We start from the raw sequence: 16,047 nt of genomic DNA on the forward strand, positions 1-16,047 counted from the left end.
AATTCTATGGGGAAACCCATTAGAAATCGTCATGGGGCTTTTAAGGAAGGAGTCCATGGGTTGCTTAGGGCTTAAGCATCCAAATTAGGGTTTCCTTGTTTGATAACCCTAATAACTTCACTATTTAAAGATCCCTAGAGCACCAAAAACATGGGCAAGTAACTCCATAGGGTTTTGGATGGTTTTTGGGTGTCTCATTCTCTTCTCTTCTTCATCCTCTTGATCTTGGTGTTTATGAACCATTAGAGGAGTGACATTTGTGACTCTAAGCTTTCTAAAGTCAATACAAGAAGGATTTGAGATTGTTATTGCTACATAACAATCAAGGTAATATCTTAAACCCATTATTATGTTAATATCGATTATCATATGCTAGATTTAAGGTTTAAAGTCTTGGATGAATAACATGTACAGTAGAGAAACCTAGATCCAAGCAATAGGGTTGCATGAGCACATAGAATGTTCTTATGGCTAAAACCCATCAATATGAAGCTTCAACTTCAAGAGTTAGAAGAATTGAGAAATGAATCTTATAAAAACTCAAGAATTTACAAGGAGAAAACTAAGCTTTTCCACGAAAAGTCCATTGCCCACAAGCATTTCAAACTGGGACATAAGGTTTTGCTTTACCATTCGCGATTGAAGTTATTTCCCGAAAAATTAAGGTCAAGATCGATAGGTCCATTCGTTGTGGTAAAAGTCTTTGAGCACGGAGCGATGAAATCCAAAGTGAGGAAACGCAGCAAGTCTTCAAAGTCAATGGACATCGTTTGAAATGCTTCTATGAAGGTTTTAATGCAAATGTCCTAGATGTCATCCAATTGGATGTCCCGATATACTGAAATCGAAGTGGAAGGACGTCTCACCAAAGACGTTAAAGAATGGCATTTTTGGAAAACTTAATGTTTTCATGTTTTCTAATTCCGAATAAATGTTTTAGATAAATTCTTTTTGCATTTCACACTTTTTCTTCTTCCTTGTTGCAGCAAAAGTGTGTTGAATTTTGAGCCCCGATATTCGTTTCGGTCAAAAGGGCAAAAATTGAAAATTTTCAGCAAGACACATGCGGACCGCGTATGGTCTAAGGATTGTCCACATGTATAAGCAAACGAACCGTGTGTGTTTGCCCAAAACGACCGCATTATCCTTCAAAAATTGGAGGTTTACAGAACAATTCACGCGAACCGTGTGTACTCAGAGGTTTGTCCGTGTGGGTTATAAAAACTGACTGCGTAGCATCCCTAAAATCGACCGCGTGAAAATTCGAAAGGGACTATTTCAGAACAATTCACGCGGACTGTGTGTACTCGCAGAAACATCCGCATGACATGTTGACTTTCGTTGACCGAGGTTTTGACCATGTTTGACCACGAATTAAGCCTAAAGATAGCCATTAGTCGGCCCTTCTTCCCCATTCTTCTTCTTCTTGCCCTTTTATCCTTAAACACCTTCCACTTCCAATGCAAAAACTTGATTTCTCGTCAAACCGTCGGTCGGAATTACATGAAACCACCGTCATTCTCTCCCATTTTTCGAGCTTTACAAACCCCACCTAAAAATAGCCCCGATCTGTGGCCGGAATTCCAGGCACCACCACCATCATCTCGTCACTTTCCAAGCATTTTCTGGCCAACTCCGGTCATCTCTCGTGATTCCGACATCACCATTGTGCTCCTCTTGGTTAAGGCTACAAACCCCACTAAAAATATCCATCAAAGCTCGCCATAAAATTTTGTCGGAATCTCAAGCCGTTTCCGGATTTCTTGGGTTTTCGCGGTAAAGTGCTTCTCACGGGGTATTGACCAAAGCTTTAAGCTTGGGGTGGAGTGTTGCAAGATTTTCAATTCCAGAATTTTCGCGCGCAAATTTTCAACTTTCAAACGTCGTGATCACCAACGGGTACATTCTTTTCTTGAATTTAATTAACAAATATGCATGTTTTAGAGCAACAATTTATAAGATATGCATCAATTGAGTCTTGATAATGTTTCTTTCATTTATTATTGAATCATTTTAGAAGTCCATAGGGATTCGATTGGTGATTTGAATTGAAATATCACTTGTTGGGACTGTTGGTCCGTGTAGTTGTTAATTTCTTTGCAGGTTGATCATGTCCACATCCCAAAAATGCCCGACTGCCGCCCGAGGCAAGGCCCACGCTAGAGCTCAAAATGCGGGTCCAACCTTTCCAAGGTTTTAGGACGAAAAGGAGACTGAAAACTATAACAGAAGTTTATTTAGGAAAGTTGCCTCAAACAAATTTGTGTGCAAACCCATGCTCATTTCATTATGGGTTCTTGAGGGGGTCACCCAATTGTTCCGTAACATCGGGTGGGAAAACCTTCTAAATCTCATGGCACATACTTACGAGCTCCCTACTAGAGAATTTTGTGTCGACTATGGGTTAGAATGCGAGAAAAAAAAGTTGCATTCCAACTTATGGGGGACCGAGCGTACATTGATTTTGCAAGGATAAATTACATCTTGGGCTTACCTTCCTCGAACACATTCGAGACTTTTGACTCCCTGCCTGCCGAGTTCAACCATGAGACTTTTTAGACGGAAATCATTAGTGGGATCTTTTCATATGTCGGTCGCGATAAGACAACCTCCATCATTCACCTGTGCCTCCGTATTGCCCATCGTATCTTGGTGTGCACTGTTTTTGCCCGCAAAGAAGCCGACCAAGTCACAAAAATGGAGCTCTTCTTCCTTTGGTGCATGGCACGACGTGAAAAGCCACTAAATCCAGATTATGCCTCGTTCTTTTTCTATAAATGCGCACTCATGAGAACCAAAGCGTCAGTGATATTTGCATTGGAGGATTTGTCACCCTTTTAGGTTGTGGTCTTTACATTGAGCTCCAAGACGATTCTGAACCTGTTGACAACAAAACTCTTTTGGATGAGCGTGCTCTCATAAACATGCACCACATCCATTGTAGGAATAGGATAAGTTTTACATGGTATTGTCCTCAACGGGTCAGATATATTATTCTTCCCGACCCTCAAGTCTCCAACTTCACCTTCCATGATCGCACTCAGTGGAGACTCGCGAGGACCATCACTCAGTATATCAATGATGATGCGCTCCAGGCTCAAGATGATGATGAGATGCATGTGGATGAGGAGTCTGGCGATGAACCCACCCATGGTGCACAACAAGCCCAGCCCCAAGCACCTCCCGGCTATTACCCTCTCCCCCCTACAATTTTACCAAACGGTTCGAGGCTCTTTGTGTTTCCAACCAAATCCTATCTCAACAGATGTAGCATATGTAGGGATGACACCAATCACAAAACCATTTTGAGAACATCCCACTTCCTCCTCCCTATCTATACCCTCCACCCACTCACCTTTATCCGCCTCCACCTTACCCTTACCCTTATCCCTAATACCCATATCCTCCACCCAGTCCCCCGGTAAAGGTACTTTCACCTCGCCCCAAGCATTGAGGACAATGCTTATTTCTAAGCTTAGTTGGGGTATCCTTTTTTTATTTTTGATTTCTCATGCATTTTAGTTAGGTTGCATACCATTTTAGCCTTAAATTGCATTTTTTTTACTAAACTCCAAAAAGATTTTATTTTCTTCTTTTCCATTTTTTATTTTTTCATGACATTTAGCTTAGGGAATAAACATTCATGCATTTTTGTTATCTCTTTATTCTCATTCCGAACATCTTTACTTGAAAGACACGACACACCTTAAATACAATTTTTTTGGAAACTCACATAACAAATAAGAATCGCTTTTAGGGACTTTCAGTTGTTGATTCTTCTCTTATATATACGTGGGGAGAGAGTGCAAGTAGTTATGCATATGAACCGACTCATGTCAAGAGTGGCATAAGTAAGGGGACAACTTAGCCTCGTGCTGACTAGTCCCTCGCTTGAATTTTCTTCACAAGCCGCAATCAAACCCCAAAGAAAGGAATAAAATCTAGGTTTTGATATTTTGAGATCTATAGTGTCTAACTACTACAATTCACATCATATCTCATTACTTTATGATTAAGACACATTTTTCCCACCTGATCTCGAATTAGCCTTAGTGTAGTTGTACTTGTTTGGCCTCTTGTTTGGATTAGACTTAGATTCCGCTTATAGTTGTATATAGTTATGTTTTGTATTTTATTTTCAGTTTATACTTGTAAAACTCTTATGGTAAACCAAAAAAGTAAGCCTAAAAGAGAGAGAGAGAGAGAGAGAGAGAGAGAGAGAGAGAGAACTACCCCTTTTTCTAGCTTTGCTTTGTTTTGTGAATCAAAAGTAAATTGTTTCAAAAGTGTCGTTCGAAAAAATTTTGCATCAATTTACCAAAAAATTCATTAAAGTCTAGTATTTAGTTTGTGTAAGTGAAATTTCATATGTATCCAATTTGTTTGGAGAAGTCAAATTTTTTATCTTTCATGAAATTTGAACTTTATATTTGTTGGTTCTAGTCTTTAGAAGTCTAGTAAAAAAAGGTTTCGAAAAGACGGATATTATCGCAATCATAAAATGCGAATGTAGTTATATATTTTTAATATTTTCCTCATTGTGTCTTAAGTATTTGTATTTGTAACAGTGTCCTTGGGATTTTTGAGTGACAAAAGGGGTTCGGGCCACGAAGTTATATCCATTTGTTTGCTTTTGTAGACGTTTAGCCTTTTCTGGATTATAGCTCATGTAATTTGTTTATAGTTTGATGTTTTTCTAGTTGGATTTCATCTTTTGTTGGCAACTACGATGGTGACCTTTGCTCATTGTGTGCTCAACTCTTTGCTCTACATGGATCTTATTTTGGTGGAAGCACTTACTCTTCTAGATGATTGTAGTTTGCCAACTTTTGTACATAGCTTGTTCCTTGCCATTTTTGGCCCGACTTATCTTTTTCTAGGTTTTATTTATTGACGTGGGGTTGAGGAGTGAGGAACATTCTAACCGAGGAATCCTTTCATATGGCTTGTGGGCTAGATCGGACCGCGAAAAAATGTCACATAAAACATACTAGTGATGTATGCATGCTCATTTTGCATCTTGATCAACATATATCCCTTGTTGGAAAGGTAACAAAGGCTCGTCCCTTAAAGCGATTCTTACCCCTAAAAATGGATTATATGTTTTTTTAAGGGGCGTGTCGTGAATTTCCACCTAAGATGTTCATTCCTTTTTTCTTTTTAGCATAGTTCATCACAAGTTCATTTTAGTTTTATCTTACTTGAGGACAAGGAAGGTTCAAGCTTGGGGTGATTTTATAATTTCGTTTTTATTACTTCTTTTCATAGTTTATTTTTAGTTAAAACCATCTCATTTTAGTTAATCTTCATGCACATTTTCTCTTTTTATTAGTTTTCTCCTTTACCGGGTGATTTCCAGTCTTTTGAGCTTATTTTGCAGGATTTACTGAAGACTATTTGTTACTGGAGGTATGGAAGGAATGTGGGATAATTGGAGGCTTGTGGATTGCTTGTGAACTTGAAGTGGTGCAATTGGGCTTGGTGTCAGTATAAGCGAGAAGTGCGTTGGCTTAATCTTTGGATGAGGACTCGAGCTACGGAAGACTGAAAGAACATTGGACCATCATTGGAGGCTTTGGAATAGCACAATTGGGCTCATAATAGTTGTGCATGAGTGAGAAGATTGGGATGGACTATATTCTAAATGGGCCAAGTCCCACAATCAACAAGACCCACGTAGTCCGCATGGATCCACAAACGGTCTGTGTGGATCGCGCTGTGAAGGATCCAAATATTAGCATTTCACCTTTATTTTAGGAAGGTTGGTGGATGGCTTTTGGGGACCTTTTGAATCCGGGATTAAAGACTTTTAAATGGAGAATTGGAGGTTTTTTCATTATCAACACTTTGTAGAATCACTTATTTTCTTTCAAGAAGGCTTGGGAAGAACTTCAAGATTTTGAAGATTGGTGTCATTTCATTTCATCTTGCACTTTGAATCATGTTTGGTATTTCTAAACTACTTTGCATTTCTTTCATTTTAGCCATGCTTGGCTAGACTCATATTTGGTTGACTTGGATGTAATTGCTTGAATGTTTTGGTTGTTTCGAAGAACTCCATGAACTTGTGTTGAAATCTATGATTATATTTTCTATGAAAACTTCCTTAATGTTTATATATCTTTACTTATGAATATTGATATGTAAATGTTATTTTTGTTGGTTGAATTCTTGGCTAAGTAATGAGTCTTCAATTTAACAAGCGACAATTAGTTTAAATGTTTGTTTTCATTTCATTTAGACTAAGAAACTATTTTCTCCATAGTAGTAATAAAAGCAATAGATTACTCTTTGGACTTGGTGATTCTTAAAACCTAATGCTAATTGGTTTTCACAAAATTACATGCATCATTAGTTTTGTGAATTTGATTTAGGAAATGTGCTTTGAGCTTATCTAGCTATTTTAATATAAAAGAAGATTTGAGGCAACTTATGCTTATAAATTGCTATAGCCAAGTTAGATTTTTAAACACAAGTATTGCACCTTGGTATTCTCGTGATTATTTAACCAAATGTTCAAGTAATGAAGGTACAATGTTAACCATCTTTCTCTCATTGATTTTATATCAAACTTTGCTTTTGTTGATTTGTGTTTTTAAAATCATAGCTTAATTCTAGTTTTCTTTTAAACATCTCAAAAGATCACCCCCCCCCCCCCCCCACCTTTATTTTATTTCAGTTTTACAAGTGTTTGTACAAAAAGATTTACATAGAGATTTAAACTGAACCAATCTCCGTGGATACGATCCCTTTACCACTATACACTATTTTAATGTAAAAGATATAGGGTTATTAATTTTGTTGCCCTCGACAACCACCAACACCTCTTATGAGCATATACTTAAACTCATTTTTAGAAGTATACCCATGATAAGAATCATGGAATACATGCTCTATGCAAGAACTAACAACATTGTCCATATTTGTTATGAACGATACTTCCCTACCCTATCTGAGAGCTTCTTTTAATCTCATCAGGAACCATGTACAATAGTAGAGATTCTTTTCCATGGCCAAATCAAATGCTATATGGAGGGTCAACTTGTTCCCATCGATAGAAACCGCTGAAAACATTGTTTTTAGGTACCCCCCCCCCCCCAAGGATGGACAATACCCATGAAGATGACAGGCAGAAGCAGCTAATTAATGCATAGACTATGTATTGTTTTAGGAACAAAAATGAATTAATTTAGATGTAGAAATATTATCAATTTTAAAGAAATAATAGAAAAGTGCAAAAAACAAATATACCACCCATCCAATAGCTACAAAACAAGCTTCGAAACGATCCATCAAATCAGTTTTGATGTGAGTGTAAGTATGCAGGTTGGTTTACCTAAGGTTGTGTAGGTAAACATGTAGGTTGTTAAAGCTTCCTTTGTGTTGATTCTCTGTGAAACTTATTTTGAAGCAATTATAAGAGATTATTAGGAATTGGTTGAAGGTAAGGTTCTAAGCACGTGTGTGTGTGTGTGTGTGTATATATATATATATATATATATATATATATATATATATATATATATATGAGACAAAATCTGAGGTTATAATCTAGAATAGGAACTCAGGGTAGGAACTCCGAAATTGAAACCACCACACCAGAATGCTATGTTGCGAAGCATGTGGTCATTTTACAAAAAAAAAATGTTTGTTATTTTTGTTAAAATGGCCGTTTATAATGGTTAAATTACTCAATTTTTCTTGTTCTATGGCATCATACTCTTTGAATACAAATAATTCCCCATTATTTAATCACCATAACAATTACATATTTATCTATTGTATAAATGTTTCGGTGTAATCAACTTAACAACTAAACTTGTCAACATTTCTCATGTCAATGCTTTTATCATACATATCATGTTTTCCTTTGGGCATCAGTGTTGTGAAAGAATCATCAAAAATATATTTACTTCACTACTAGATCTCCTTCATGCACTGACCTTTTGTGATCTCAAGAATCATTAGTCAACACGACTTCACTTTCACATAATATCTTTAGTGGTAATTTGTTACTCCAACCAAATCCAAGGTCAACTATGAAGTTTTCTAGTCGAATTATGCCCCTTGGATGCTTCATTTTCACTAAAGTAATTTGACTCATATTGTTAAGTCTACCACCATCTCCTACATGAAACTTTTTTTGTTACAACAAATGTCCATTTAGACTATGACTTAGAGTCATCTCTAAATTTTATGTCACTATAAATCTTCTTAATCATGTTCTCTACTATCTACAAGCAACAATTCATTGGTATTTTTCAATACCTTAGAATGTTCTTTATAGTTTTCTAGCGATTTAGTCGAGCCCATTTCCAATACAATCTCATGATACTCAAAACATATGAGACATCAGAATAAGCACAAGTTATAACATTCATGATTGATCATATATTCGAAGCATACAAGACTCGACTCATCCTATCAATTTCATGACTAGTACAAATGACTTTTGAGATTCACTCAACTCCTTTATATAAAGCATATGAACAATCCCTTTGGAATTTTCCAAGTTGAAACCTTTCAACACATCTACTTTGACTGAATACTATTAAACATGTAGATCTATACCTTTAGATCCAAAGACCAAGTATCATGCCGCTTTCCTATTTCAATCATAGTGCTACAATTCTCGAGCTTTTGCACTTTACAACTTAAAGACAATATTTCCTATGAGTAGCTTTGTCATCAACGTGTAATACCAAAAAGACAACAACACTCCCACTAGCTTTGACATGTACCGAGAACCCATCTGGACTTCTAGAAAACAACACTCTTTGACTTTCTCATGGAAATACAGATTCTTGCTACAAGATGCTTGTCCTAGTCTACAAATATATTTTTCAAGCTTACACACCTTCTTTAGATACTTTGTTTATTTAAATCCTTGCAGGATGTGTTACTGATAATTTCATTTTATTTACTTCTTTTTATTGTTTATTTTAGCAAATTTTATTTTATTTTTAGTTTGCCTTAATGCGTAATTTTTCTTTTCATTATTTTATATCTATTTAAGGTACTTTATAGTTTTTGAGCTTTATTGCAAATATTTGGAGAAATAGAGCGCATGGAGGGAGATGCAGAAAACAAATAGAGTTCGAATAGATGATCGAGATTGTTGGGGATTATTAAAGAGAGTTGGATTGAAGATTAATGTCATTGGAGCTTACTTTGAATATTAAGTTGAAGAAACTTTGGAGTTGGTGGATTGGAAGATGGAGTCAAATGTGTTTAATCAAGCAAATATGTAATTTATGGGATAAGAAATTGATGGATATTTGGATGATATTTGAGCTATGGAGTCTTTGGACATATAATTACTTGTTTCGCGATACTTGGTATTTCAATTAGAGCTTTTGGATCAGCCAAATAAGTCAAAGGTAGAAGACAAAGAATACCAAAAAGGAAAGGGGGGTAACAAAATCTATTCCCGGTCAACACATCTCACAAGGCCGTGTAAGATTTTACACTACAACTCACACGACTATGTGGCTCCTACAGGGGCATTTTTGGATTTTCATGTTTATTGGCTATTTGAAGGTAGTTTGGTGGGAGCTTTTGGGGGCATTCTTATATCAGATTTGTGGGGACTTTCTTTGGAGGTTTTGAAGGATTGGGGATCACTTGAAGAACATCAAGAACATCATCTTTTATGAAAAAAAATCTTGTTACATGTTTGGTACATTTTACTTTTGTTTTAGTTTCTTAAGTTTAGCCATGCTAGTCTAAGCTAATCTTCGTTGATTTTGGTGAAATCCACGTATGCTTAGTTATTTGAAGACTATTATGAACTTGTGGTGATTTTTATGAAAACACTTGAACATCTTACCATCTATATGTCTTTATTCATGTGTTTGGATGTATGTTTGATAAGTAGTTAGCTAATTTCATGATTAAGTAATGGATCCTCAAATTACCAAGCAACAAATGGATTTTGTTAGTTTTCACTTCACACAATCATAAAAACACTTTCTCCAACATGGTAGTGAAAGCGTTTGACTCCTTTTGGATTCGGTGACTTTTTAATTCATAATGCTAGTTAAATTTCACTAATTAAATGCTTAATGGAAATAGTGACTTTAACTAAGGAAATATGTTATGAACTCCTCTAGCTATTTTATTAACTAAGAAAAGTCTAAGTGATCTCAAGCTTCTTGGATTGTTGTAGCCAAATTAATTTAAACCACAAGTCTTGCACCGTAATGTCTAATGATAATTAACTAAATTTTCATGTGATGAAAGCCAAAGTCAACCATTTTTCTCAAGTTGATTTATATCAAAGCTTGGTTTTGTCGAATTTTGTTTTTAAATGTTATTATAATTCTAGTATTCTTTTAAACATCTCAAAATATTAAAATCCTCAATTTTATTTTATTTTAGTTTAACAAGTGTTTATACAACAATATTATCATTTCGTTATAAAATTGAGTCAATCTGTGTGGAAACGATCTCCTTACCATATACACTATTTTAGTGTGTATTATTTAGGGTATTTATTTTTGTTGGCCTTAATAGCCACCAGCTACACACCCCTCAAAAGTTTCCTGTTAAGGAAATTGTTTAAACATCCACTTTATCATATCTTATATCAAAGAAGGTAACAATGGTAATGAATAACCAAACATACCCTTTCTCAGCTATTGGTGAGAATGTTGATACATAATCAATTTCTTGAGTATGAGTGAAGCTCTTTTCCACCAAACTAGCTTTAGACGTGTGTATATTCCTATCCACATTAGTCTTTAAATTGAAGATCTAATTACAACCCACTGTCATAAGACTAGGTTTTGAATCAACCAATCCCATACTTGGTTATCCTTCACAGACTAAATTTTTCTATCCTTAGACTCTTCTGATGACATCCATAAGGCCCAACATTACTTCCTATTAGCTATTAGGCTTATCCAAATTGATCAACATTTTATCACTAATCAACGTATATTCTTCCACGGTTATATAAAACTCATAAAACTAGGAAGGTGCACTAACTTTACTAAATATGTGAAGATGTAAGGCAATGTCTTTTAATCTCAACTAGTATTTTAACCTTAACTTGAGAGCTAATGTCAACTATAGGTTCATTGTCGATCATATCTCTAATTTCTTTAAGGTCAATATGACTCCCATTGACTTCTTGATAGGTATATGTCTTTCTTTAAAGGAACACTCCTGTTGAGCTACAAATAAAAAATATCAAAAGCCTTTAGTGAATACCCAATAGTGTAAAATTTATCAGATCTTGGTTCAAGTTGGTCATTGGTTTCTCGTCTAATGAAAGACCTCGCAACACCATACCTAAATGTGATGGAACTTTATAACTCTACATTTCGTGAGGTGTTTTTTAAAACCTACTTAGTTGTTTATAAGGTTAAAAAACATGCTCAAATATTTCAAGTGTATATTCCCAAAGCAGTAATTGGTAGCAAAGCACCATTCATCATAGATCGAACCATATAACATTCAATTATCCTTTTAGTAACACCATTTCAATTATTGGTGTCCTTGGAGAAGCCAATTATAGAAACCATTCCACAATATCTATGATGATCATTAAAATCGATACTAAGGCATTCTCCTTTTCTTTTGAATTGGAGATCCTTTGTCTTCATGCCTAATCGATTTCCTACTTTGCTTTGATACTATTTGAATATTTTCAAAGTGTCAGACTTATACTTAATCATATAAACCTATTAGTAAATATGATGTTGTAGTATATATCATCCATTGTAGTGGATGTAATGCCCACGAATTTGGGCTAGACACTTAAGAGATAATAATAAATAATTAAAATCCTAAACCAGGATAATCACACGTCGTGTGCGTGCGTACTGTATAATTATTAGGTACACATTACATATTAATATATATTATTTAATGAATTTATCATTGAATGATAAAATAACGTTTTCGATAGAAGATTATTTAGGATAAATAATATTTATGAAGTTGTAGTAATCATGATGGTGTTTCCATGTATACAAGGAACACTCAAATCTGATTTCGTATGAAGAAGTTATTATATTCTGAAGTTTCGTGTTCAACCCTATGCTACAAAATATGTCGTAAGATATGAATCAAAGATATGTTACTTATTAGCCTAAGTGATCTAAATGAAAGTCGTAGTAATCATAAAAGAGAGAACGTGCATATAAAGAATTCATAAATCTGACTTCGTATGAGGAAACTTTTATTTTTTGAAGTTTCAGTATAATAGTGTGCGATATAGAAACCGGATTTTAGATCGGTTAACTGTTAGGAAAAAAATTCTAAACGAGAATCGAAGATACCGTGAAAAGGAATCCATCGATATAAGGAAAGGTGAGAACAAATACCATATGAGAGAGTTACAATTTTTATACGGACTTTAACAATATAAGTTTGTTAAAAATATAACTTTGAAATTAAAGTGAGAATTAGCAAACAAAGTCTAAACGAAAGTTGTAGTACTCATCGATAGTTTCATGTGCATATAAAAACGTCGAAAATGAAATTCGTATGAAAAAATATATGAATTTTTGAAAAAAAAAAGTTTTCGCAAGTAGACAACGTAAGTGGTGCACACTAATAGCCCAACACACCCAACCATGAATTTGACACATGGCAGCTCGTGATTGAAGCCATGTTACCGGAGTTGACAAGAGGTGCGGGGTGCCCTCCCTTTTCCAACTATAGAAAAATGCATTTTCTACTCTCTTTCCTCATATTTTCACCCAATCCTCTAGGAATCCCTTCCACCCCTAGTCCATATACTTTCTAGTATGGTGAGCATGGTGCGGTTCGGTGCGATTTTTAGCCAAAACCGAACCGAAAACCACAACTTCGGTTTTTTGAAATTTAGAAACCGCACCGTTCAGTTTTTATGCGGTTCGGTTTTTGCGGTTTCGGTTTTTCGGTTTTTTTGGTTTGCAATTCGGGTTTTGCTCACCCCTACTTTCTAGTTCCCGACTACTTCAGCCTTGGAGCGACTGAGAGACAGAGCTTTCAATTTCGGAGTTCTACCCATATAATTACCGTTTTTCGCTAAAATTTATTTAAGTTAAGCTACATTTATTTTATTTCAAGTGTGATTTATATTTATGTTCATAGTCATTATTTTGAACCTACAAATAAGATTCATAGGTGATTCTAAATCATTATATTGATTAATCTACTTACAAGAATGATGTCTATGCTAGATTCAAGTGAGGTGTTTGATGGTGATGATCATGTTCGTGAAACCCTATGTTCTTGGAGGTGAAGGAGATCGGAGACGGATTTGCACTCCGACAACCACCCAAAATTCTAGTCGCAGTAGGCTTTCCTCTTCAATTCCCCATTGGCGCTCCTCCCCATTCTTCTTTCTTTAGCAAACACACCACTCATTCTTCCTCCTCTTGCCCACTGTTTTCCGATCGTCGTTAACCCATCAACGATATAACACTTCAGCACCCACCTAAAACCATCACTGAGTTATAGGTCTCTTATTTCCCTCTTATTGAGTATGTGTCTTTTGTGTTTTTATTTTCTCGATCAGTAACATAGTGAAAGGGTAGGGAAGGTTTGTTGGAGGGTGGTTGGTGACTACATGTGTGTGTGTGTTTGTATGTTTCTCTCCGATCGGTAACACTGAAAGCCGGATGGGTTGGAGAAAATGAAGGGGAATGGGCATTTATTATTATTATTTAATTGAAAATGATAATATAGATAATAAATTAATTGAATAATAAAAACACAAGAATATAATGGTCATTTAAAATTTGGTAAGAATTAAGTTCACAACAAAAATCATCTTTTTTAATGATGAAACGCTTAATGTTAAATTAAACGATGAACGATTCAAATTAATTAAAGATTGGCTTAAATATATGCGCCGGAGTAATTGAGGGAATTTACCGTAAGTGAAAATAGCAATTGGCTGATATGTACCACAAAGGAACAAACCATTACAACGATAGTATCAAAAATGATAAGAAAGACTATAGCCTTCCTATCGCTTCGCCATGAGCTGCTCACGTGGCTTATATACCTTTCGGCCTAAACATTAATCATTTTCCATCTTCACTTTAATCTGAGTCTACACAAATAAACTCTTTATTATTATTATTATTATTATTATTATTATTATTATTTTTAAATCTTGGGAATATTTAGGCAGCATATACCACGTGATTCGTTCGTGACATAACAAACCATGGTTAAGCATCATCTAACCCTAGTTCACCACGACACCTTTAGCTGACGACACGTGTAACTTTCAACGGCATAGATGAGTGTTACATAAAAAATCAATCGTCCAGCGCACTATATAACTTCAGACGACTTCAACCCCTAAACCCTAAAAGCATCTGTTTTTGACTCTGGGAAATAGTGTAAGGATAATCTTTACCAAAAATCCATTAATGGCTAACCCTAAGGTTTTCTTTGACATGACCGTCGGTGGTGCCCCCGCCGGGAGGATCGTCATGGAGCTGTATGCCGATACCACTCCCAGAACCGCCGAGAACTTCCGCGCTCTGTGCACCGGTGAGAAGGGAAAAGGTACCTCCGGCAAGCCCTTGCATTTCAAGGGATCCTGCTTCCACCGTGTTATCCCTAACTTCATGTGCCAGGGAGGTGACTTCACCAGAGGAAACGGAACCGGCGGCGAATCAATCTACGGAAACAAGTTCGCTGATGAGAACTTCATCAAGAAGCACACCGGTCCAGGTATCCTCTCCATGGCCAACGCCGGTCCCAACACCAACGGATCGCAGTTTTTCATCTGCACCGCTAAAACCGAGTGGCTCGACGGCAAGCACGTCGTGTTCGGAAGGGTCGTTGAAGGAATGGATGTTGTGAAGGCGATCGAGAAGGTTGGATCTGGCAGCGGAACCACCTCAAAGCCGGTGGTCGTCGCCGATTGCGGTCAACTCTGATGGATCTGTATCAGACTGGATGAGTTTCTATATCTTTCTGATTTTTCCTTTCCTGTGTGATCTTTAATCGTTTTCATGGTGGTTGTTCTTAGGGTTTATCTATGTGTGTGGGTGGTTTCGTTGACTTTATGCTTGGTATAAATAAGATTAGTTTCACACTTTCACTGTTATGATCTTCCATTATCGTGGGTTTTGCTTAATTTGATGTTACTTATCGTGGGGTTTTCGTAATTTGATGATTAACTAATATTCTGGCTTGAAAGTGTGTGGGGTTTTGTAGCTGTTTGTGTGCTTGGATCTATTACCCAAAGTGGGATTACAGATTTTGTGTTGTTATACCAGATTGGTGGATGTGTTTTATTTTTCAATGCATTAAAATGGGGATTTGGAGACTTTTAATTTTCTATTGAAATAAAAAGCTTAAAAGGTTTATACGTCGTAATTTTTGGACAGTGGACGGATTATAGTAAAGCAAAAACACAAAATAAAGGCATTAGAAAAGATCACCAAACGATTTCTTTGAATTTAAAGGGGAAGATATTTTGTTTTATGCAATTTGTAGACGAAAAAACACTATCAATCACCCATGGTTTCTGTACAGTTTCATGCGATTGCACTTCATCAACTAGGGTAGTCAATAGTGATCTTAATGATCCCTAGGTAGGGAAAAACTAAAGTCGTGACCGGTATTTATGAGCCAACGACTTGTCTAGTGTACTCAACTTTCTACCATTTTGTTACCTTCCATATTGTACTTGGATAGACAGCTTTCCAAAATGAAAGGATTAAAAGCTCCAACACTAGAATCACAGATTAGAGGAGTGCCAAACCTATCACTTGAAGCTTTAAGACTCAAAAGATAATCTCACAGAGACGATCTGTCTTAATGCCCAATGTGTAGCAAGGAGCCATAGATAATTCGTTCTTTTTATTTTGATATCTGTGTTGATATAACAAGTCTTAATGCCCAATATGTAGCAAGGAGCCATAGATAATCCGTTCTTTTTATTTTGATATTTGTGTTGATGTAATAAGAAGATCCGTAGAAATAAAAGACAGGAGGATTAATACATGATTTAAACATATAATTTTAATTAAATTATATTTTGCATGTTTTTTTTTTTTTTTAAATTTTTACTTATTTCATATTTCA

The 16,047-nt window shown here is 35.8% G+C and overlaps 1 protein-coding gene across 1 annotated transcript; it reads left to right on the top strand.

The window, feature by feature from the left end:
* Positions 1–14,294: 14,294 nt before the first annotated feature.
* LOC145042428 (peptidyl-prolyl cis-trans isomerase 2) lies at positions 14,295–15,064 on the top strand. The gene has a single exon (XM_078990847.1). It carries the CDS (start codon positions 14,379–14,381, stop codon positions 14,892–14,894), a length of 516 nt encoding a protein of 171 aa, XP_078846973.1. The 5' UTR covers positions 14,295–14,378; the 3' UTR covers positions 14,895–15,064.
* Positions 15,065–16,047: the final 983 nt, after the last annotated feature.

This window comes from Lactuca saligna, chromosome 4, assembly GCF_052625555.1.
Source record: "Lactuca saligna cultivar CGN05327 chromosome 4, ASM5262555v1, whole genome shotgun sequence".
Taxonomy (NCBI): domain Eukaryota; kingdom Viridiplantae; phylum Streptophyta; class Magnoliopsida; order Asterales; family Asteraceae; genus Lactuca; species Lactuca saligna.